Source organism: Lissotriton vulgaris, chromosome 4_1, assembly GCF_964263255.1.
Source record: "Lissotriton vulgaris chromosome 4_1, aLisVul1.2, whole genome shotgun sequence".
NCBI classification, from domain to species: domain Eukaryota; kingdom Metazoa; phylum Chordata; class Amphibia; order Caudata; family Salamandridae; genus Lissotriton; species Lissotriton vulgaris.
In genome coordinates this window covers 63,115,595-63,138,961 of record NC_141691.1, presented here as the reverse complement: position 1 = coordinate 63,138,961, position 23,367 = coordinate 63,115,595, and the positions used below count along the sequence as shown (strand labels likewise).

Sequence of the window (23,367 nt, the reverse complement as noted above, 5' to 3'; positions counted from 1 at the left end):
AGTGACTCTTCTCTGATTTGCTCAGGCAGTAACTATTTCCTTCTTTGTCTCTTGCCCTCTACCCACCAGCGAGGAAGACATTGTCATCGAAGAGTTTGCCCGCCAGAAGCTCGATGGAGAAAAGGATGAAGAGGAAGAGAAAGAGGACGCGGAGAAAGATGAGAGCTAGCTTGTGCACCACTGAAGCCCACAGAGGGCCCAGGACAGCTCTGGCCAATAGGGCGGCATGGAGCACTACTGTACCTTCCAATCACAGCTGTGACCCTCATTCCTTCGTCAGCCCTCCTTGTATTTTGTTTGTATTTCTAAATCCCTCACTTTCTCCCACAGTAACATCCTGTACCACTGGGAGCCAAGTCATCATTGCCAAGTTTGCTGCCCTGCTGATTTCTGCCTCTGGCTGCCATCTCCCCCCCCCCCCCCCCCCACACACACACACAGCAAAGAATCTCAAAATAAAGCTATTTATGAAAAGTTCCTTAGACCCATAATTAGAGAACTTCTTCTTTATAAGAGTGATGGATCTGATGTAAAATAGTAACAAACACTATAGGCTTGTGTCTTTGCCCTACAACGAATAAATGAATACAAATACAACCATTCAAGATGTCATGTAGACAAAGACAGGACAAGTCTGAACAAAGCCAGGAGAATGTCCACATATTGAAAGGAAAACATAAGTGAGAGCTATGAAGAACATTCTAAAAAATAACTGAGAATGTATGGTCAAAAATGGATAATGTAGAACAGGAGAAACAGCACCGAAGGCATAATGTATATCTGCAGAAGACACAGTTAAGAATATATAACACCCACCAAACAGCAGAGAAGGTATAAAGCATAGTAGAGGCAGTATATCTCAGAAGGTAAAAAACACAGCTGAGCGGCCTGTAGTTGAGAAGATAAACAGCACAAGGCAATAGGATGCAGTCAAAAAGTATAAAACACCATACAGAGAATATGCTGAGATTATATAAAGAAATGCAAAGGAAATATAGTGAAGAAGGAATCAAGTAAAGAAGAGGATGACAAAGATGTGAATGATTGAAATGCAGCCGAGCAGACTATCAACTGGACAAGATAAAGCACAGCACATGATATAGAGATATAGACAGGAGGATGCAGCTGAGGAAGTATAAAGCACAACTGAGGACTACTTCAAAGAACGCTCTAAAAAAGTGGGCTAGTAATTAGGGTGGATCTTGGTCCACCACAAGAAATAGGCCCACCCTGTCAGGGTAAAACACAGTTTGAACAACTTAAACCTGGGTTCATCCCCCCAGTATATATTGCACAGAGCAGACAAACCTAACTTAGGAAAATGAGTCAACATTTTCAATAGTTACAAAACAGTTAAAAAGAAGAGAAAAAAATAATAAAAATCCCACAACTATTTTAATGAGAAAAATTACACCGTAACAACAAAAATCCAATAAGGGGAACAGGATATATGACTTTTTAAAGATTTAAAGTTTTTAACTTAGTCTCTGAAATGGAAGTCGAAATCCTCCAGTGGGGCAAGATTGCTGGCAGTATCCGATGAAGTACCCCAAAGCCAGATAGCCATTGAACAAGGTCATACCTGCCAACTTGAACAAAAATCTTACTGTGTGAGGAGGAGGCAGGGCCTTAGAGGGGGTGGAGCCTTGTACCGAGAAGTATCTAAGAAGCACTTTGAACCCCCACCCTGCCCCGAGCCCTCTCCTCCCAAAGAAAAAGCTTGCTGAGGCTGGTGCCGATGTCCTAGGCTGTTTTCACATCCCTTAATGTACGTCAGCCATTCAAAGCCTTGGAAAACGAGCTGGAAAACCACTAATTACAATGGTTTTCAGCTTATTTTCCCAGCCACCATGGGATATCAGCTCCTCCACGGGTGAGGATGTGAAGGGAGCTGACATTGTGTGTCACACGGTGGCACCGTGTGAGTTGGCAGGTATGTAAGGTTTAGAAGAAGATAATATTTTGGGTGGAAAAAGCTCAGAGTAAGTGAAACTACATTTTTGAAGCCACCAAAGTCCTCTCATCCGATAGTTACTTTTTGCACCTTCACCCAGTCAGTACTCCAACTTTCGGGCCTTATCTATTTTATTGAATTGAAAATGCCACACACAGCAGGTCTAGCCCTATTCTATTCTTCCTGAGGTGTAAATATGTTCTGATGAGCTGTGGGTGAGGTGTCACTTTTGCAGGATACTAAATGTTAACAAAATGGGGGAGGGAGAGAATAATTTTCAATGGATTCGTTCTCCCTTGGCTAGTTTTTTTAAACAAAAAGAATCCATTAAAAGAAGGGGGGAAGAGAGAAAGTGTCCCAACGATGGTTGGGAACACCCTGGTTGTATTTGGTACCCCTCACACACCAACAGGCCCCTTGGTGTCATGCTTCATCATTGGGGTCCTCGCAACCCTCTACGGGATGCGGCGTGCTGCGACCTACGGTTGTGTGGGAGCACTTATGGTGGCTATGTGTGGTGCGAGTGAGGGAATTTTTATGTGAGTGCAGTGGTAGGGTAGTGAGTGATGTTTAAAAAGTGCCTGGCTTGTGGGGTGTAACAAAAATTTTATTTGACCCCCGGGCTGGTACTAATAAAATGGTGAGAAAGGAGGTAATGGCGTAACCTATGTGCACCACCTCCTATGTGTGTGTCAACATGTTTCGGTGTCAAAACACCTTCTTCAGGACTGGGGTACACAAATCCCCACCTTACTCACGTTTCTCTACTTTTTCAGAATGTATATACTAAAAAAGTGAAATTTACAAGTGCAGGTAATACAATGTACCTACTGGAAAACTGCTATTTAGCTGACTGTTTTGTCAGGAGTCTACTACTCCCTGAGACCGTGAGAACGTAGGGGTCCCTCGCGCTTCCTTGCTGCGAGTCTATGAGGAGAATCCCTCTTCGCTGCCCCTTACGCCGGCTACGTTGATTGTGATCACAGAAAAAGTGGAGAAACGTGAGTAAGGTGGGGATTTGTGTACTCCAGTCCTGAAGTAGGTGTTTTGACACCAAAACCTGTTGACACACACATAGGAGGTGGCGCACATAGGTTACGCCATTACCTCCTTTCTCACCATTTTATTAGTACCAGCCTGGGGGTCAAATAAAGTTTTTGTTACACCCCACGAGCCAGGCACTTTTTAAACATCACTCAATACCCTACCACTGCACTCACATAAAAATTCCCTCACTCGCACCACACATAGCCACCATAAGTGCTCCCACGCAACCGTAGGTCGCAGCACGCCGCATCCCGTAGAGGGTTGCGAGGACCCCAATGATGAAGCATGACACCAAGGGGCCTGTTGGTGTGTGAGGGGTACCAAATACAACCAGGGTGTTCTCAACCATCGTAGGGACACTTTCTCTCTACCCCCTTCTTTTAATGGATTCTTTTTGTTTAAAAAAACTTTTGCAGGATATACTAGTCCATGGGTGGATGTGATTCGTGGACATTCCCTAACCAATAAGGAAACATTTCACAACTTGGGCAGTCCTTCCCACTTTTGCAGTACATCCTGGTTGAATTACTGCATACTATCCCACAGTACACTATTCTATGTATACTCCAAGATGACACAGTCTTTCTACCCTTGGAGGAGGCTTCTGTGCCAGCCAGGGGTGCGATTAAGGAAATTAACAGTTCCTTACTCCTCAACAACTCCAAACTGGTTCTGAAATCAGCAATCCCTCCTACTGCACTGGTGCCAGACTAGCTATAAAGAGTCAACTAAAGAAAATCTTTCCCTTCTCCAGGTCTCCTATCACACTTAACTATGAATGGCAGGCCTATCCCTGATCCCTTTCAAGTTAATGCCGTTTCTGAACACTCACCAACTTCCTGAGCAGATTTGGGTTTAGGCAGATATGGTCTAACTTTTTAAAAGTCACTTTTTCTAAATAGTTATATAAAATCGGATTTTGCCACTGAAATAGATTTTTAATAAACATGAAAAATTAGTGTTTGAATAATTTTAGTAGCTTGTCCCAAACCAAAGTTAGTAGTCTTTTCTCTGTTTCTGCGCAGGTGGACAGTATAAGTGTTACTCCTCTATAATGTTCTAGGTGTGCACCGTGATTATCGACCCCAGAATATCAATGGGACACAATATTTAGGATGAAATATAGAAAACAATATTGACAATTAAGTTTAGATTTTTTATAATTAAATCCATATATAAGTACCTGTGTGTTACACCTATCCCCAAGGTAGGTAGATGTGGGATAAGAAATAGTAAATCTATACTTTCATACATGCACTTACCTTTTAATATTTTGTCCCTGGAGGACAGAGTGGCAGAAGATCTGCAAATCTGAAAAGCGGTATTGAGCAAGTTTAAGGGTGGTGATGGAGGGATGCTGGATGATCGTCTGAGGACGAGGAATGAGTAATCGCTGCAATGGAAATTAAGTCCTTGGGATGCATTTCAATGAGATATTTACTGCAATGGTCTGTGATAAATTGTCAATGCTACATTTCAATTGGTTAGGGATGGCTGTAATCTTTCCAAATGGTTCATTGTATTGCTACGGTTTGTGGTAAAAAAAGAATAAAAAAATCTTTAAAAAATATAGATATATTTTGTCCGTCACTTTTCTGTCCTTAATATTCACAATATTCTTGGGGTTGAATGGTAAAGTACTTGTGCTCCTCCTTTCAACATGAAGAAACATGATGAAATTGATATACACCTGATTGGCATATTTTAGCTATCTGTATGTTTCTAGTGTGTAGTAGCAAGGTGTACTCCGTGTCTGTAAGTTAAAAGTGACATGTACTCTGCAGCACCCATTGTGCCATCCACTACAGTGCTAATGAAAAACGCACCAGCAGCCTGGTTGTGCAGGATTTACCTGCATGGTATTTAAACGTCGGGCATGTAAAAGTTTCATGTTAAACAGTGACTAGCCCCTCAAAGCTATTTTCACTACAGCAGGGTTGGCTTTTACATAGGTAAGTAATGGGATGCAATATTGAATACTAATACTCTATGTCCCGGATGGGTTTGGCTAGAGAAATAGTTAAATAACTATTTATAATGGGTATTAAAAATCAAATTCAATGGTGAAGTCGTATTTGTTCTAAATATTATGGAAAAGTAATGTTTAAAAAGTTACCTTTGCCCTGCCTGAAGACCCTGGAAGCTAAATCTACATCTTGATCTCCTACTTCAGCCAGCCAGTAATTAACATTTAAATTGGTGTGAATAAGATGAGAACTTGCTCCCAGGGGCAAACAATAGGCTGGCCTGAATGTGCAAAGATGACCCATCTGAACCTGGTGGCATATGCAGGGAGGGCTGGGAGGATTATTTTTCGCATTAAAGTGCCAAGTCATTTTTTTACACTTGTGATATTTCAAAGAATAAAAGTGAATCCGGGCAGCATTGAGATCCTCAGCATGACAGACCGAGGGAGCTGGCAAAAGGGTAGAGGAAGGGGGAGTACCTCAGAGCCTGGGCGGAAGTCCACATGCTGCAGTCGGCAGGACAGGTGCAAAAGGATGATGGAGAAGAGGATGAGGATGAGTTGGAGGAAGAGGAGAGAATGAATCTACAGTAGCCACAGAGAAAGAGAAGGATGAACCTATGGTGCCCCATGAGCCAGAGGAGGGAGCCCCCACAGGAGTGAGGTAACCTGCCTTGTCCAAAGCACTGACCACACCCTGACCATATCAGAATTGGAGGGAAAATATGTTACACATTGCATTTACGTTCAGCCTGTCTGCTCTATGCCATAGCTACCAGGGGGTTGATGTCATTACTTGAAGTGGGTACGCACTCCCCTTAACTAATACCCTGCTTTCTTACACTGAGCGTCCATCCACACGTCACCGCGTTCTCCAACGGTGCATATTTGTCTCTTGACTAGGGGCCTTATTACAAGTATAACGGTCCTGGGACCGGCGTACTTGAGGTGGCAGTCCAGCCACCACCACCCCAGGCACTTTGACCACTGTATTACAATGGTGGTGGTGGGACTGCCACAAGACCACCGCCTCCACCAGGATCCAAGATCCTGCTGTGGCGGCGGTCTGAAAAAGGCTGAAAATGCACCAGCGAGCATATTACGAACTGAATTTCCACTTCCCATTTCATGGCGAGGACCCCACCATGAAAAGGGTGGCAGAAATGCTCAGAAAGGGGTCCTAACAGGGCCGCCGGGAGAATCTGCCCATGGGATGCTTGTAGGGGGAGGCACATGTTGTGCACCCCTACAACTGCACCTTTGTGGTGCACTGTGTGGTGTGCACGACATACTGCAGGCTCTCTCACGACAGCCATATGCTGTTTAGGCTGTGCTTTGAGCCTAACATATCTGCCACCATGACACTGCCGCCACACCACCTGCCCGCCCTGGATTTAACCCATAATCCTGCAGGCAGGTTCACCCTGGGCTTAGTGGTCTCCCTGGGACTGTCACAGTAGCAGTCCCTGAGGATGACCGACAAACTCATAATAAGACCCTAGTTGTCTTGGCCTGGACAGTAGGTAGTTCCATTATCAACAATGTTCCTTCCATCTCTGCCTTAGCAGTACTTCTGATGTCAGAAACAGGGTGTTGAGCTTTTTCTCCTAAAAATCAAGCTGCTAAAAATGGTGAAGTTATTGGGATCTTTTAAAGCATGCCTTATTAGTAGCACTGATTACAACTGGATCAGGTTAAAAGGCAATTTTACAGGGTGGTGGGGGATGGGGTTGGAGTATCTCATCCAAGCAATTATTAGGAAGCAATACAGCAAATGACATATTTTGATGCACACTGCGTCACTAACATTGTGTTAAACTGGTTAGAACTGACATTTGCATTGGTTTTGCATTCTCCTAGAGCTGAAACACAATTAGCATCTATGAACTATATGTCAGGAATACTCATGGCTAATATGATTTTCTCACCACAACAACCTTCAGTGCTACATGAATCATCTCTGAGATTCGAACTAAGTTCAAAGTGACTGATTCATAAACTACAATTTAACAACAAATCCACATTAGCATAGAGTTGACCTGACAACAAGCAATCACTTCTCCATCTTATGTCAATATCTTAATACCTTACGTGTCTCAAAAGAAAGATAAACGAGTGTGTACAAAGTTGAGGGTCGTTTTCACTCCTCCGATGGAAATACCAAGATGCAATGGATGAGCTCATAAGACTCCAATAATAATGTTTTAAAGCAAGTCTAAATCCTAAAGCGTGGGCCAAGAGGTTTCAAACTCTGGCGACAGGGTCTCGGATGCAGTCGCTGTGCATCTCGGGTACCAGCAAAGATACTCTGGACCACAAGGAACGTAGGATGCCTTGGCCTGCTTCTGCAGGCCTGACTCACAAAGGAAACTTACACTTTAGAGCAAGTTTACACTTTTGGGTAAGTTTTCTACATTTAGATATTCCCAAACTGCACTTTTGTAATAGCATACATTTTTGTCGTAAGTCCAGCACTACACATGGCCAACCACCGGTACTGCAGCAGCCTCCCATAGACAATAATGGAGGTAGGGACTTATAATAAAACCCCATAAGAAATAATGTTAAATTAAACTAAATTAGTTAAAATAAGTAAAAATAGTTAAAACTATAAATAAGCAAAAAGTAATGTTAAAATCATATTCAGATAGTACATATTTATTATTTAATTATATAGTATTTAATAACCTACTACTAATTATAAAACAGTAAAGTTTCTCAAAAGTGTCGTTTGCGAATCAGTGCCCAAGAGTTTCAATGCCCGCCACCATTTACAAGTCTCGTGAGAATGATGCAGCTTCACGGGGCGTGTAGTTTTTCTTGACTATGCCTCACATAGCACGCCATCTGGGATGCGATCTCCAAGTGGCACCCCCATCACTAGTTTTTTTCCTGGGTTGACGGTGCGGATCTCATCAGGCAGTTCAGAGTATAGTGCCTCGAAGTCAGTCCAGCACAAGGAGGTAATTTCAGGCCACAAATCATGACCGTCTTAACTGACCACCAGGGATGCATTTTCAGGTATCTCTGCAAGCCAGAATCTACTTCATGATTAAGACTCCCAGTTTTCTGGTTTTTACAGAAAGATAGAGATAGAAATAATTTATTTTCCTGTCTGTGTTTATTTTTGAATATGTAAAAACACAGAAAATAGGTTTTCTTCTGGACGTTTTTCACTACTGTCAATCATGCATGCATGGTCAGTAGCTGTGCACACAGGAAGGGGAGTTAAAAAGAAAAAATATTTCCTAATGAAGCTTAAATAACTGCAGGAGTACAGCTGCTGAAGCTGATCTACAAGGCAAAGGATTTCAGATGACTGTATTGTACTGCAAAGGACAAAAACTCATTGGACATTCAAACATGAGAAAGCATTCTGTTGTATGCCACCTGTGTGCTTCCCAGCACACAGGTTTCTTAGAATTTAGAATGCTTTACCTAGCTTCCCTGTTGGAAGTTCCATGTTGGTCAGTTGGTGCTGGACTGCGCTTGTTGCCAGTCCTTGTGTATGTCAAGCTGTTCCTCTAAGAAGATTAAATCTCATCTTGAACCTACAAACCTTTGTCTACCTCGTCTCTTCACAACACATTGGCGACAGTGGGAGCATTGTCCATGAAACTGGATCTATAGAGGATTCAGCGTTCACTTCGTATCTTTTCAAAAGTAAGGAATTTTATATTTGCTTTACTTGTGCCTTGATAGCACCAGCGGCCGTTTTCCTTTATTACTGTTCCTTGTTTGCACCGGCGGCTGGTCTTCAATTTCATTATTTCACTCGCGTATGAATTTTAGCGTTTTAACGCTACAGCGGCTGTTAATTTAAAACTGTGCTTCTGATTGCACCTGCGGCAGATCGTTAAGCTATTCTAGCGGGATATATATTTTTCTTTTAACTTTCATCGTTATCCACGATTAATTGTAACTCAAGCATTTCTCTGCATCAACGGTCAGTTTTTTCTTACCGTGTGCCCTCGAGAATCTGCTTGTGACTTGCTCCTCATTTCGAACGCGGCATTGCTGCAGCACTCTATTCATTATCGCAGTGCATTCTGGGTACGCTGAGGACACTGGGTGTGACATCATCGCGTTTCCTTACGTTTCGGCCATTTTGGATTGGGAAATCATCACGAATTCCCGATTTTTTCTGTTCTCAATGATCTGTCTCTTTGAAGTACAATTCTTCTACAGGATCTTCACAGCATTTCACAGCGATGCTCACGCTTTGTGTGTATTCTTGATAATAACATTTTTTTTAAATTTTCTCTTCTTTTATTTTTTTTTATTTTGTTGATTTCTCTAATTATTTTACCATGTCAAATATAATGGTACCACCTCATTTCTTACCTATTGCTGGTGATCCTAAAATGGATTGGGATTTGTGGTATCCCATGCTTCTTGCTTACGTGAGTGTTCTTGAAGAAGATGGTTGTTCTTCCAAAAGGAAAGTAGATCTTTTACGTTTGTCTTTAGGTAGTCAGGGGATCAAAGAGTTGTCGGATTTACCTCCATTGGAAGATTCTGATGCTGAATCTGATGTATTTGAGACTGCTGTTAAACAATTCACCATTAGATTTGGAAAGAAGGTTAATACTGTCATGGAGCGTTTTAAGTTCTATTCCAGAGCTCAAAAAGATATATTGAAAATTATGTTTCTGCCTTACGTGCTCAAGCTGGATCGTGTGCTTTTGACACTATTAACTATGAACAGGTTCTTCGTGATCAAATAATGATGAAGACCAAAAGCAAGAAAATACAAGAAAGATTATGGTTAGGTACTGAGACTTCACTTAAGGCTGTTGTAAATATAGCAAAAGGTATTGAGCAATCTGAAAAGTTCGTTACTGAAATAAGAGGTCAAAGTCAAAGTCTTTCTGTTAAAATACAAGAATCTATACCAGAGGTTTCACTTGTGAAAACTCAACCAGTTCAGAAGAAAATGTTTCCTTCTACTTTCAAAAAAGATGGTTCTATAAAAGAAAATAGGTTTAACAATAGACGTACATTTATAATATGCTATAGATGTGGTAGTTTTGAACATGTGGGGAATTTTAAGAGCTGTCCTGCTCTTAACAAAATTTGTGTTAAATGTAAAAAATCAGGACACTTTGGGAAAATGTGTCATTTGTCTCAAAAAGTAAACTGTATTTCTTTTGATGATGAAGAATTTGTTGAAGAATTCAGCAAGTTCAACTGCATTTCATGTATTTCTTCTGATGATTGTAAAAGTTTTCCTTCTAGCATTTTTAACATTGATGGCAATGAGATTTCCATGTTAGTAGACTCTTGTGCATGGTATTCTATCATTAGCTTGGATCTGTTTGAAGATTTATGGCCTAATAGAGAGTTCTTTAACCCTGATATCAGACCTGGCAGTTATACTGGACACAAAATAGAATTAATGGGTTTCTTTTGGGCCAAGGTATCTTTCAAAGACAGGTCCACAAATGCTAAAATCTACATTGCTCGTAAAGGTGAATCCATCTTGGGTTGGCCCCACCAAAAAGAGATGGGAATCAAACTGGATCCTAATGCTTCACCTCCAGTTTATATTGATCCTAATTTTTCACCGCCAGTCTTAGCTGTAATTTCCAGTAATAATGAGTTTGTTGACAATATTAAGAATATTTTCCCTAATGTGTTTGAAGAAAAATTGGGTCAGTATACCCATTTCAAACACAAAATTATTCTTAAAGACAATGCAGTACCTGTTAGGCATAAGGTTAGAAATGTTCCCTTAGCCTATCGTGATAAATTGAAAGATATTCTCAACGATTTAGTTAAAACTAATATCATTGAACCCATTGAGTCTTCTCCTTGGATTTCCCCCATTGTTCTTTCCCTTAAATCCAATGGCGAACTCCGCTTATGTGTGGACCTTCGCAGCTTAAATAAGGAAATCTGGACTGACATGCACCCCTTACCTAAAATCAATGAACTTATTTCCACCCTTTCTGGCGCATGTGTGTTTTCCACTTTAGATCTTGCTAGCGCATATCATCAGGTTGTATTACATGAGGAATCCAAGAACTTGACTGCTTTTATTACACCTGAGGGTATGTTTCCCTATTTACGCATGCCTTTCGGTCTTGCGAGTGCTGCATCTGTCTTTCAACGTCTGATGAAAGAAATGTTGGAAGGTTGTAAGGGTGCTATCGCATTTCAAGACGACATCCTTGTATTCGGCAATGATGAACTACAACATGATGAGAACCTGAAAGCTGTTTTAGGAAATATACAATCGAAAGGGTTAACACTCAAATTCTCAAAGTGTAAGTTTAGGCAACCGAAAGTTCAATATTTAGGTCATGAAATCTCCAAAGAAGGCATTAAACCTAAGTTTGATCATATTGCCAGTATTTCCAAAGCTCCTGCTCCTATCAATAAGGACCAATTGTTTTCCTTTCTTGGTTTAACTGAATATTTTAGCAAATTTGTTAAAAACTATGCTTCTAAAGTGTCTTCTCTTCGTGTTTTATTGAAAAAAAATGCTAAATTTTCCTGGGGTAATGAGCAACAATTGCAATTTGATGACTTAAAGAAGGAAATTTGTTCTGCTCCTTTTCTTAAACCATTCATCGTGGGTAAGGAATGCTTTGTTGCTGTTGACGCAAGCAACACTGGCTTAAGAGCTGTTCATCTCCAGAGAGGTGTTGGTGAAGAGTGTATTGTTTTGTACGCTTCTAGAACATTGAAGGGTGCTGAGTATAATTACTCAACTATTGAAAAAGAATTGTTGGCATGTACTTGGGCTGCTCAGCATTTTAGGCAGTTCTTATGGGGTATCAAATGGGGGTCGTTCTCAGAACTGACCACAAACCCCTTGTTAATATGCTAGCTGCGGGTGGTGGTAGGATTTTAACAGCTCGCTTGGCCAGATTAGCTGCCAAGCTACAAGAGTATCAATGTTCTGTCGAGTATATTCCTGGCAGACTTAATGTGCATGCTGATTGCATGTCTAGGTTGGCTTTGCCTCATCTGGATGATGAACCCTCTGAAGAATGTGATGTAGCTTACACCATGAAAGATATCAATATGAATGATTTGAGTGCTATTTCAGAGGATGTTTGGGTAAAAGCCATGTTGGAAGATGACACTCTCTGTCTCGTTGATACTTATCTTAAGTGTGGATGGCCTGAGGAAAGGAAACTTTCGGGTGATTTGAGTTCTTTCTTTAAGGTCAGTGACAAACTTATGTGTTTTCACAATATTGTCACCAGAGGTGACAAGATTATTCCTCCTTTTTTGGTCAGGGAAAAATTGATTAGAATTGCTCATGAAGGCCACATGGGTATGTCTACAACTAAGAGGCGTTTGCGAGAGTACTATTGGTGGCCCTCAATGGATGCTGTTGTTGATAGATGGGTTAGGAACTGTCCCTGTTGTTCCAATAGTCTGTTAAACCTCTTTCCACTTCTGTCACTCCTATTGAGTATTCTGAGGGTCCTTTGAGTAGATTAGGGATTGACATCATTGGCCCTTTGAATTTGCATGGCTGTAGGGAAGTTTATGGTTTGGTCTTAATTGACTATTTCTCGAAATGGCCAGAGGTAAAAATTGTTGATAAGATTACTTCTAGTCAAGTCACTGATTTTCTGAGTAACATCTTCAGTCGTGAGGGTCTTCCTTCTGAGAATATTTCTGATAATGGCACACAGTTCACTAGCAGGGAGATCGAAGTGTTTTTTAGAGAACATGGGATTACTCATAAGAGGGTCTCGAATTATAATCCCCAGGCCATTGGTCAAACTGAGCGTTTTAACAGAGTGGTCAAGGAGTCAATTCAGTTAGCTGTCAAGAACAATTTGGATTGGAGGAAAGCTCTACGTGCTACCTTACTTACCGGATTTCTCCTATTTCTGTAACTGGTTGTTCTCCCTTTGAATTATTGAGGGGTCGTAAAGCCGGTTCTAAATTGTTGCCTTGTTGGTTGAAACCTAATAAGTCTGTTGTTTCTGGTCCTGATCTTACGAAGGTAAGAGAACGTGTGAAGACTTATCAGGAAAAAATGGGCAGATGTTCGAACAAGAAGGTCTCTAGCTACAAGGTTAGAATTGGTGATTTTGTTCGTGTGAAACGTGGAAATTCTTTCTCTAAAGGCTGGGCTAAGTGGTCGGATCCTGTCAAAGTAACCGAAGTTTTCAGTAAAGCTGTACGTGTTGAAGGGGGGAAGATCTGGAATTTTAGACGGGTATCTATTGTTAGATCTGACAAATTATTCCTTAACTCTAGAAAAACTTCTTCCCATTTGTGTGATGTTAATGATGATCAGAACTTTTTGGATAATTTTTGTTCCTTGCAAGATTCTCAAAATGTTTTGCCTAATGATTCTCTTTATTCTAATGAACCTTTGACCACCACTCTTGATTCACCGAATTTTGACAACTGTGATGGTGTTTCAGAAGTCTTAGGTCATTGTGGTGATGTTGGTGATAATCCCGTTGTTCAGGATGACTCTGTCCAGGGCTCTTCTGATTGTGTAATTAGGAGAAGTTCACGTGTTTCTCATCCACCTGTAAGAATGAAAAATTATGTTTGTTCTTAGTTTTTTTTTTCTTGTTTTTTTTTTTATTCAATGGGGGGAGGTGTGTTGTATGCCACCTGTGTGCTTCCCAGCACACAGGTTTCTTAGAATTTAGAATGCTTTACCTAGCTTCCCTGTTGGAAGTTCCATGTTGGTCAGTTGGTGCTGGACTGCGCTTGTTGCCAGTCCTTGTGGATGTCAAGCTGTTCCTCTAAGAAGATTAAATCTCATCTTGAACCTACAAACCTTTGTCTACCTCGTCTCTTCACAACACATTTCTCGGTTAAATTATCCTGCAAATATACCCACTGCTGCTTCATTTTTCGCACTAAGCACACAATGATTATGGATAAACACAGATGATATTGGCAAACATTAAATATTAATAAATACAGATAACATTAGCAAAAAATAAATATGGATAAATACAAAGGGAAAAATAAAAAACAAAAAATATATACCATAAAAGCAGGAGCCCTGTTCATGATTATCTTTAATTTACACAGAATTAAAAGGCTGAGACCCGATCCTACCGGCTCACCCACCCAATGCGCCCTGACCAAGTGACCCTCCCAGTGAAACTCACACACATGGTCAGGAGCATAGGAGGAAACTAGATTTCCTTCATTAAAGCCAGTGCTTAATTTGAGCCAGTGGTTGCCGGTGGGGGCCACCAGCACTCTTTTTTGGGGGACAGCACTAATTTTTCCTGGTCAGACATTTTCCGAAACCATGGGAGGGAAAACGCATAAAGACAGACAGAGGAAGAAAAAGACAGCAAGAAGGAAAAAGCATAATGAAGGGAAAAAAGCAAGCACCTGCAAGAGTCAGGTAAGTGAGCCACTGTCTGGCAGTGGAATAAAGAGGCCTAAGGTGGATTCAAAACTAGGAAGCAGTGGTATTCGGCGCGCTGACATCTGGCATTACAGGCACTCTTTCTTACTAATTGAACACTGATCAGACACCGATTCTGAACAGCTTTCCACTGAACATTCACAAAGCCTCAAGAAAGACTAAAAAACCTAAGAACTCTGAGTGCAATAAGGACAAAGTCCGAGGCTGCCTTTGCATGGTGATGCTGACCTTGGCTGACTGTTCCTGCTTGAAAGGGATGGTCATTGCAAGCCAGCGCGCCTTCGCTGCATACCAACAGGATGCCTTAGCATGTTTCTGCAGGCTTGTGTTTGAAAAGATGGGGCTAATGTAACCTAGGTCATCTGGTGACATTGTTCTAAACAGACCACTGTAACCCACTGCCTCTGTAGTCATCTCTCTGGTCTGAGTCACTAGAAGCGAAGTCGAATGCAATTTGTATTGTAAAAGCAAAAGAAAGTAAACACAAGGTTGTGTGTTTCCAATTTTAAATCCATGTCTACAAGTACCAGAATGCAAAGGAAGAACCAATATCAGACGTGCTGGCTCACAATCAGTGTTTTGTGAAACAAAAAGTCACAGATTGGTCATATGTCATGTGCTACATTTTGTACGGCTCTATTGCTAGCCCTGATGTAAGTTTTCAAAATAAACCACTTAAAGCCTTTGAGTGTGTGCTACTAGGGTTGGTCCCCAGCCTAGAATCACCGGCACATGTGATCATCCACTCACAAGAAAGGAGACGGAGACTCGCTGGTGCTCTACTACGATGACAAGCTCTCATCCATGTCCTTTATGAATCGTTATGAAACATTTCTAACATGATCGTAATTTTTATCTTGGTATAAATTATTTTATACATTTCATAATAAATTACACAAACGTTTCGTTCTTTAGAAGTGCCATGTTTCCTCATTGGTTGTTTCAATACGTTTCGGCACGAGAGCCTTCATCAGGAGGCGCATACTTTCCTCACTATCCTCGTCTAAACCCAAGGGAGAAAGACAAATCCACATTTACATTGCTGTTTGTCCAATTTTAAAGCATAGGGAAGAATACAAAAGTGTAAGGTGTGTTACTGCAAAATAGTATAACACTTTTGTGAATGCTGACATGCCATGTGGAACACCTTCATGCAGCCTTGAATACACAATTAACTGCCTGTTGCATTCTGAACTTGTAATTTCCATTTATGTTAGAAAGTATGGGCTCAGAAGTCTTAACTTGTAAACTGAATTTGGTTGAAAGCCCAGTTAGTTAGTTAAAGCTAGTTGGCATTGCCCTGCCAAGAGGTATCTTGGTGGAATTGCAGATAGCTCTGGGCAAAAACTGTGAAGATAATACAGTCATGTGCATTGGGTGTAGTAACTGGTATTTAAAGCACCATCCCTGTGCAAGCATGCATACTGCCTTGGTTTGTACAACATTTTCATCATTCTGGAATTCACATCACTCAGGTATGTCAAGTAACAGTGTCATGCCAGAACCCAAACTGCTCTAAAAGTCAGAATGAGTCACTCTATTGCTAGCATGCTACCAGACTTAGCCTCCACGCCCTCCTTCCATCTCCTTGATCTCCTACTCACAGGGCCTGACTTACACAGGTACCCAGAGCTGGAGCTGATCACCAGCTGCACACTGCACACTTTATACAGCAGCACTTTACTTCCTTAGTCCTGTGCAGAGCTTGTATTTTTGGATGGCAGTGTGTTTTCTGCCTGGCAACCATGGATGAAATCTGCACATATGTGGATGCACATACTCATAAGCACTGCCTTATAGGCTTCCTGCTGTTCCGGCAAAAATATATATACACTACATATAAACATATATTCTGTTGGGTGCCCTTGCCAAGGCAGTAGGCACAGGTAGGAACCTGTAGCTAGAATGAGACACTAGGCACTGTCAGGGCTTGGATAAGAGCAGCCCGTGCAGTGCTCAAAGCAGCTCCTAGCTGGCAGCCCACTCTGAAATGTCAGAATGTCCATATGGACAGTGTGTGTGGGACCAGGAGGTACCCATGTACACAAAATAGAAGCAGAAATCCACAGAAGGGAAGTCACTGGAGAGAGTGCGAGCAGTGAACTTTGCAGCTACGTCATCACGCTGAACCTGCTGACTGCTGTCTTTGTCCACAGGGCTCTGGTTGTCCCACATCAGACACAAGTAGTTTGTTCTTAAAGTCCACCTGGCACCATGGCTTCCAAATACGTCTACAGGCACACTGGAGGAATCAGTCTCAACACTGATTGCCATGGGGCATCATAGCAAGGAGAGAGGCAAAGGCTTCCTTTGGCTTCTGGACTTCAGATACAATCCACAACCTTTCTCGTTAATGGGTTTGAGAGGACAAATAGTTGGATAGAAACTTCTTGCAAAATCACCAAAGACTGAGAAACATATTCTATTCAGTACATCCTGAAAAACAGACGAGACTAGAACAGTCTGTACCCTCATGTACCCATGACAATCCCAGTGTGGACATATCCTGTGAACTCCAGAGTTGGTACAATTATTTCAGTACAAGTGCAGGTAAGGGACACTGATGGGTTAGAGGGTGCAAGGGGCATGAAGGTTGGAAAGTCTCCTGTCAGAAAACAAGGAACTCGTAAGCTTATGAACTCGCCACGGCTGTTGTTGAACCTTTAGTATTTTTGTCTGCGATGCCTGTTCTTGTAGTAGAACAATGATATGTTGTGCCCCACGAAGCCAGAATCTGTGCTGGGAAGATCTGTGCTTCATGCACTATGGAATGTTGTTAGTGGTGCTCTGGCCATAGTGAGAGCTGAGAACAGTTTAGGAAACAGATCACTTATCCAATAGAATCCATCAGAACTCAACTTCTGCTTGGGGAGTGCTCTACTCACCTCACTGGTGTTTGGGCTTCTTAAAGGCACATTTGGGGACACACCTTCACACTGACGGCACCTAAGATGACCAAAGAACTTTTATAAGCCAACTGAGGATTCTGGATTTCTACTATCTTCCAAAAGTTACTTGTGAATGAGGGTCACTTGCTGCACCACATGCAGTGGAATGGAGTGGGGATCTCTGCATTCTAGGAGAAAGATTACTGCATTCTGAGGGGGAGGTAATTCTAGTGTCTGGACGGACAATAATGTGTGCAATGGAACCACCAAGGAGTGTTCTATCTAACTACAGAGAAATTGTCTCTTCATATATAAAAACCACGGTACAGCGGAAAAAGTAACAGAACTGGGAAATCCTGGAAAAAGGACTTGCCAGACTTAAGACCTGAGTTTTAAAAAGAGCCTGTCAGGGAGGGAGAAACCCAGAGTGAGTATTTCCAATTTACCAAAGCAGGTGGGAGAAGGTTCCTTCAAGGAATGGGAGGCTGAAGGAAAACGAGAGGTAGAAAAGGGACAAGAGAGAACCGGGTCTGGGAAGACAGGAATGGAGATGGTAAGGGAACAGGAAATAGGGCAAATTGCTAAAAAATAACTGTAAGTTAAATAACAGCGTTTACAAGTTGTGCTGGAAGGGGGTAGTAGAAAGAGGAAACATAGCTATTCAGAAGATTAGGGAAGCATGCAAATCAAATAGTAAGGGAAATTGTAATGTTAGAAACACTGGGATGATAAAACATCAATGAAGTGAAATTTGATAAAATGTTTTACAGCTTATTTTAATAAAGAAATGCAACAGAAACAAAAAAAACATGAATTATAACTAAATTACTAAATTGTTGGCATATATATAAAAAAGGACACATGACAACAGTGATAAGATCTTCCATGAAAATAAAGATATAGAGAAACTGTTGAAGAAATTCAATAAGTACATTTTTAAAAGCAACTATACTTGAATGGATCAACAGTAGATAAGGAAGAGATATAAATGGTTTGAAGACTCAGACTAAGACTAAATTAAGACAAAAAATCAACTAAATTAGAAGATTGAATAACAAAAAGAGGAATCATAAGGGATCGTGAATATTAGCATTTGTTATTTTTTTGTCTAATGGAGTACATGCATATAATATAATACACAATTCACGAAAGAGGAAGCAAGGCATTGCAATTATCTAGATATTACTATGATTAAATTGTCAACAGATCCAACTCCCTCATGACTTACACCGTCGCAACAAATCTCTGATCCCATAAAAGGAGTGAGTGAGAAAGAGTCCATACCTAATCATAGTGGCAAGATCTTCCCTTGGAAGCAGAAATGTTTCAGAAAAATACAACTCCAATATTTATTGATACCAAGCAGCAAACTTAAAAAAAAGAGTCCATCCTTCCACCAATGGTCAATAACTAATTTGTGATGATCATAACATGAAAAACCAATCCATGGTCCTCCACTAACTACAATACACACAAAATAATTACATTTTTGGCACCAAAGTCCAATTCAAACACCTTAAAAGACAGTGAAAAGTGTACAACCAATATTGAATTTACTTCAGGCGAGATGTAAGCATGTGTGCTCAGTCAACAACTGGGAAGCCGCATCTGGGACACTGAAATTGCTCACTGTGCTTGTACCTCCAACTTTGTAGTTTCGCAGGTGTTCCACAGAAGTCTAACACATTTTGTAATGTTGAATTTGATATTTTGAAACAGTGGTAAATTCATAGGTCAATCAAATGTGTTTATATGGTATAGTTGATGAGACGGGATGGATAACCATTTAGACTATTATGCTTCTTGTAGCTTGATATCTCATAGTATGTGTCAACAAAAAACAGCTGGGTGCTTATTTTTGAGCCATTGCGTCACTTTTGCGCTGCCGGTGCGTCACTTTTTGTGTCGCACCAGCGGCGTATAAAATGTGCAGTGTTGCATCATATTTACAAAGTGACGCATCTATGCAGATGCGTCACTTTGTAAACCCCTGCGCCACATTATACCTGCGCCAGGTATAATGTATGGAGGGTGGATGTTCCGACACAAGTAAGCCTCATAGAAGTGACACAGTGAAATCTATGAGATTTCACTGCGCAACTTCTAGGACGCAAATGCGTCAATATCTTACCCCTGCCTCACAGCAGACGTAAGACTAACACAGGCACATTTGAAATGGGACTTGCCATCTGAAATGACCCATTGCTGGAGTTCCATCACTTTTGTGACACACACCAGCAATGCGTCATTTTTGCACCTACAGATACGTTAGAAATACTGATGTATCTGTAACTCCTTGCGACATGATGCGTCATACTTCGTCCTAAAGCTCAGGGATCCAGTTAATTGAACTTTAGGACGGATGACATGTGTGGGTATGCAACTGGATTTTTGGATGATTGAGTGTGTGTGGTGCGGGACGTGCCTTATTTTTATTATGTTTTCACTCATTGAAACTCTTTATCTATTTATGAATTAAAAATAATAAAGTAATTTTGATATGACTTGATATTTGTACATTGGTGTGTCCTTGTAAGGTGGCCAGATATTCAGAGGTTTGCAATTTTGTGACTTTAATCACTTTAATATTTAAAGAGGTAGAGAATTCCCCTTTTGGAGTAGCCAGTGTTATGTAGTCCCTTGACGGGGTGGGGGAAGAGTTTGAGTTATGCCCTATTATGTACAGGGATTCAGTGGAGCTCCTTCCGGTTGGTGTGTTATAAGTGCAGCGTGGGAGGTTGAGAGTGATTCTGGCCACTGAGTTCTGAATGGTCTGAATCCCTTCTAGTAAGTTTTTTGTTGATCCCGGCATAGAGGGTGTTCCCGTAGTGCAGTGTGACAACACAACATACTATAACAAAATGGAAACTCACTTAAAATGCATATTAGTTTGCAATAATGGTAAGGCTTCAGTGGAATTCAAACAGGCACAGATGCACAATAGCAACTGGTTAATGAAATATAGCAATGCAGGGGGTGTGGCCAGGAAAGTCAAGATGGCGGAAGAGTTTTAGAAATGCTTATGGACCTCCTCCATCATCCAATGAGATTATGTGCACCGGGGACAACACTAGCCCCCTAAACAGCTGTCATGGACCGACCATAGACCCTAGGAACCCCCTGTACCTGCATTAACACTACGTTGGGTGGCTAAATGGCGGATCGCCTGACACTCCTTGGAGAAGCCGGGCTGAAATCAAGATGGTGCCCTGGTGAGGTTCTGGAGACACGGTGACCTTCTCTATGGAGGCGCCGGCATTCGGGAGCTGCTTTTATGTGTGTAGCTCATGAGGTGAATGCGCAGGAAATGAGCAGCTCTTTTGGGATCTTGCATTGCCTGGTGACCATTCCCCCACCTGTGGTTACATCCAGGAGAATGGACAGAGGAAGCTGGCCATGCCGCTGCGACCTCTCTCTCGAGACTCCCCCGCCTCAAGACTCTGCCCCGACTGCTCATGCTACTCCTGTTCCTTGCACCATTGGGCTAAGCGGGCTGTGGATCAGTACACAGTTGCAGTGTGGGGGCACTTAAGGGGCAGACCCTAGGCAGCCATGACTTTGGTGAGTTGTGCAGCCCTTTGCTGCCCACTTAGATGCTGTCTGCGGCCGGATCATAAACCCTGTTTCCTCGCCCATGCAAAGACCTCATAAAGAGGGAAGGAATTTAACGCTTGTGACTTCATAGTGCTGGGGCTGTGCTGAGGCACTGTGCCAGCCTGGGTGGGGCCCGCAGGGTGTAACCCCCATCTGTACTGCGAGAAAACTCACAGTTTGAACTTTGCTCCCCGCTCATCCTCCTTGGAGCATGACTTGAGGCCTCGGGGCCAAGGGAGCCTTGAATAATGACAGCCCTGCAGCCTAGGCCATATTGAGATCACAAAGCAACTACTAGATCACCAGTGAAACTGGGTGGATTGTGTTCTTGGGAGGCTGTCAGGTGGTGGGACACCCATGTAGATCCTATTTGGATGGCCTCAGTGCATTTGTCCCACAGCTCCTCAAATGCATATCTCTGATGGTGCATTGAACAATGGCAAAAACAGGGACCCTGGCACCCACGCCCAAATGAAGATGGATAAGTTCATAGTGCAGCCTCCACAGGGATCTGGTCTTCAAGCGAACCCTCCCCTGGTGCAGCAGCAGCAATCCATCTCCACTGACCTGAATACTATACTACAAGCCATTCTATCCACAAGGAAAGCTGTGGAGATCAAGATAGGAATGTGTGGGGGTTGATGTGGCCTTCCTGAGCCAGGACCTCGGAAACGTGGTTAGCAGGATCACCAAGGGGAAGCCCACATCTCGACGTTGGAAGACAAGGCGACCACACTCAAACAATCTGTATCTTAAGACACTGAGAACAGATCCAGATCGAATAACCTGAAATACATCGACTTCCACGAAGACGCTGAATGCCCATACTCTGACAAATTCCTCAAAGTGTGGCTCACAGCTTGCAGGAGGAGAAGCTGTCACCCTGTTTTGTGGTTGAGAGGGCACATAATTCCTTGGCCCAGCGCTCACACCTCCAGAGGTTCCTTCTCACCCAACGATAGGTCACATCCTCAACTATGGAGACAGAGATACGATCCTCCATGAAGTCCTTTAAGTGGGCTCTCTGACTCATGCCTCTAATCACATTATGATAGTCCCAGATTATACCTGGGCCATCCAACAGCGGAGGAAATCATATGAGGAGGTCAAGCAACACCCCTAGGCTATGAATGTGCAATACATGCTCATATTCCCTGAAAAATTCAAAGTGATGCAAGCCTCTAAAGAATTATTTTTCTACGCTCCCTTAGGAGGCCTAGGAATGGGCAAATAAAAGATCATTTGTTGGGACAAACCATCCTTAACCACATCAATGCTACAGCAATTTTTCTCGAGTGCTGGCTCTCTTTTTTTCCCTTTGTTCATGACGAGCTCAGCTCGTCATGAGCACACGATCAGTGTACTGCATGACGAGCTGAACGAGGTTAAACTCCCTCAGGACACCAGGGACGATGGCTATGAACCACTCCCCAGAGAGAACAAGATCATGCAGGGAAAGGCGAGACAACTATAGTCCATCCGTATCTTAAGACATTGGTGGTGTCTGCTCCTGGAGCAGTGAGAGTGACCAAGCAACTCGCACTCGGACTCTGGACTTCGCCCAAAACGTCTCCTGGGGCTCTGCATCAACCGAGCATTTTTCCGAACTAGACCGAGGATACAGGCCTTGGCCCCGGCAGCTAGCACAGCTGTGAAATGATGCAGAGCTATATGTAAACTCACTACTATTGGATAGTATGTATTATCCTGCATAGGAGGAGGTCCCACGCCAATGTTCTGCCCTCTGTTACTTTGATGGTTTGTGATTGGTTAAGTGTAGGAAAGTGCCACATTTTGCCTGTTGTATGATGTAATTTTGAATTGTAAATGCACTGTCCTCCTGCTAACCAGGTTCACATTGCCAGATCTCCTTCCCCAAAAACTTTACTACAATTGGCACAACTCCTGTTTCCCCTGAGAGCCCCATTAAATGTTACCCCTGGTTCCCAGGGCATGGGCACAGGTGAAGGTCCCATAGGGGCCTCCCACCCGGGACAAACAGTGCTGCTATCCAGGTACAAGACAAACCAAAGAGTCAACCTGGCACACAGCACTGTGTGCCATGCCACCCTTAGACTGCAATGATATGAGGTAAGTCACTCCTACAGCAGACCTTCCTCTCGAAAGCAGGGTGCACTATATCCTATGTGAGGGCATACCAGCATGAGGAGAGATGCCCCTTTATTCCAGTCCATTATGGGTGTTGTAAGTGAACAGGGATGTCATAAAGATCACATGAGCTGGATACTTGTCAGCATGCGTTTCTTAGCTCCATGATGGTTTCACTGGTTTCTAAGATGTTTGGTACCCAGCATCCTGTCTTAATAAATCCTTGCTGTTGCCACTATTGGACCTATTAATAAATTTACACAAGGGACCCTGACAGAGAGTCCCCTGAAAGCTACCAGCTGCTGGTGTTGTCCCTGTCTAGTTTTAGCCATCCTGCCATCACCAGACATGCTTCTGGGCCCCTGGGTAGAGAGCCAGAGCCCTCCGGATCCAGAGAAAATGCCTGCGTTGGGCGGAGGTGGTCATATCGTTC

At 42.4% G+C, this 23,367-nt stretch overlaps 1 protein-coding gene across 1 annotated transcript in view; it reads left to right on the top strand.

Annotated features, from left to right (window-relative positions):
* The window catches only part of LOC147718370 (arrestin-C-like), a 134,249-nt gene extending 133,945 nt beyond the window's left edge, over positions 1 to 304 (top strand). The window contains exon 16 of the mRNA XM_086967190.1: positions 30 to 304. Coding sequence (XP_086823316.1) covers positions 30 to 169 — 140 coding nt within the window. The 3' untranslated portion in view covers positions 170 to 304. The remainder of the gene's footprint in view (positions 1 to 29) is intronic.
* Positions 305 to 23,367: the final 23,063 nt, after the last annotated feature.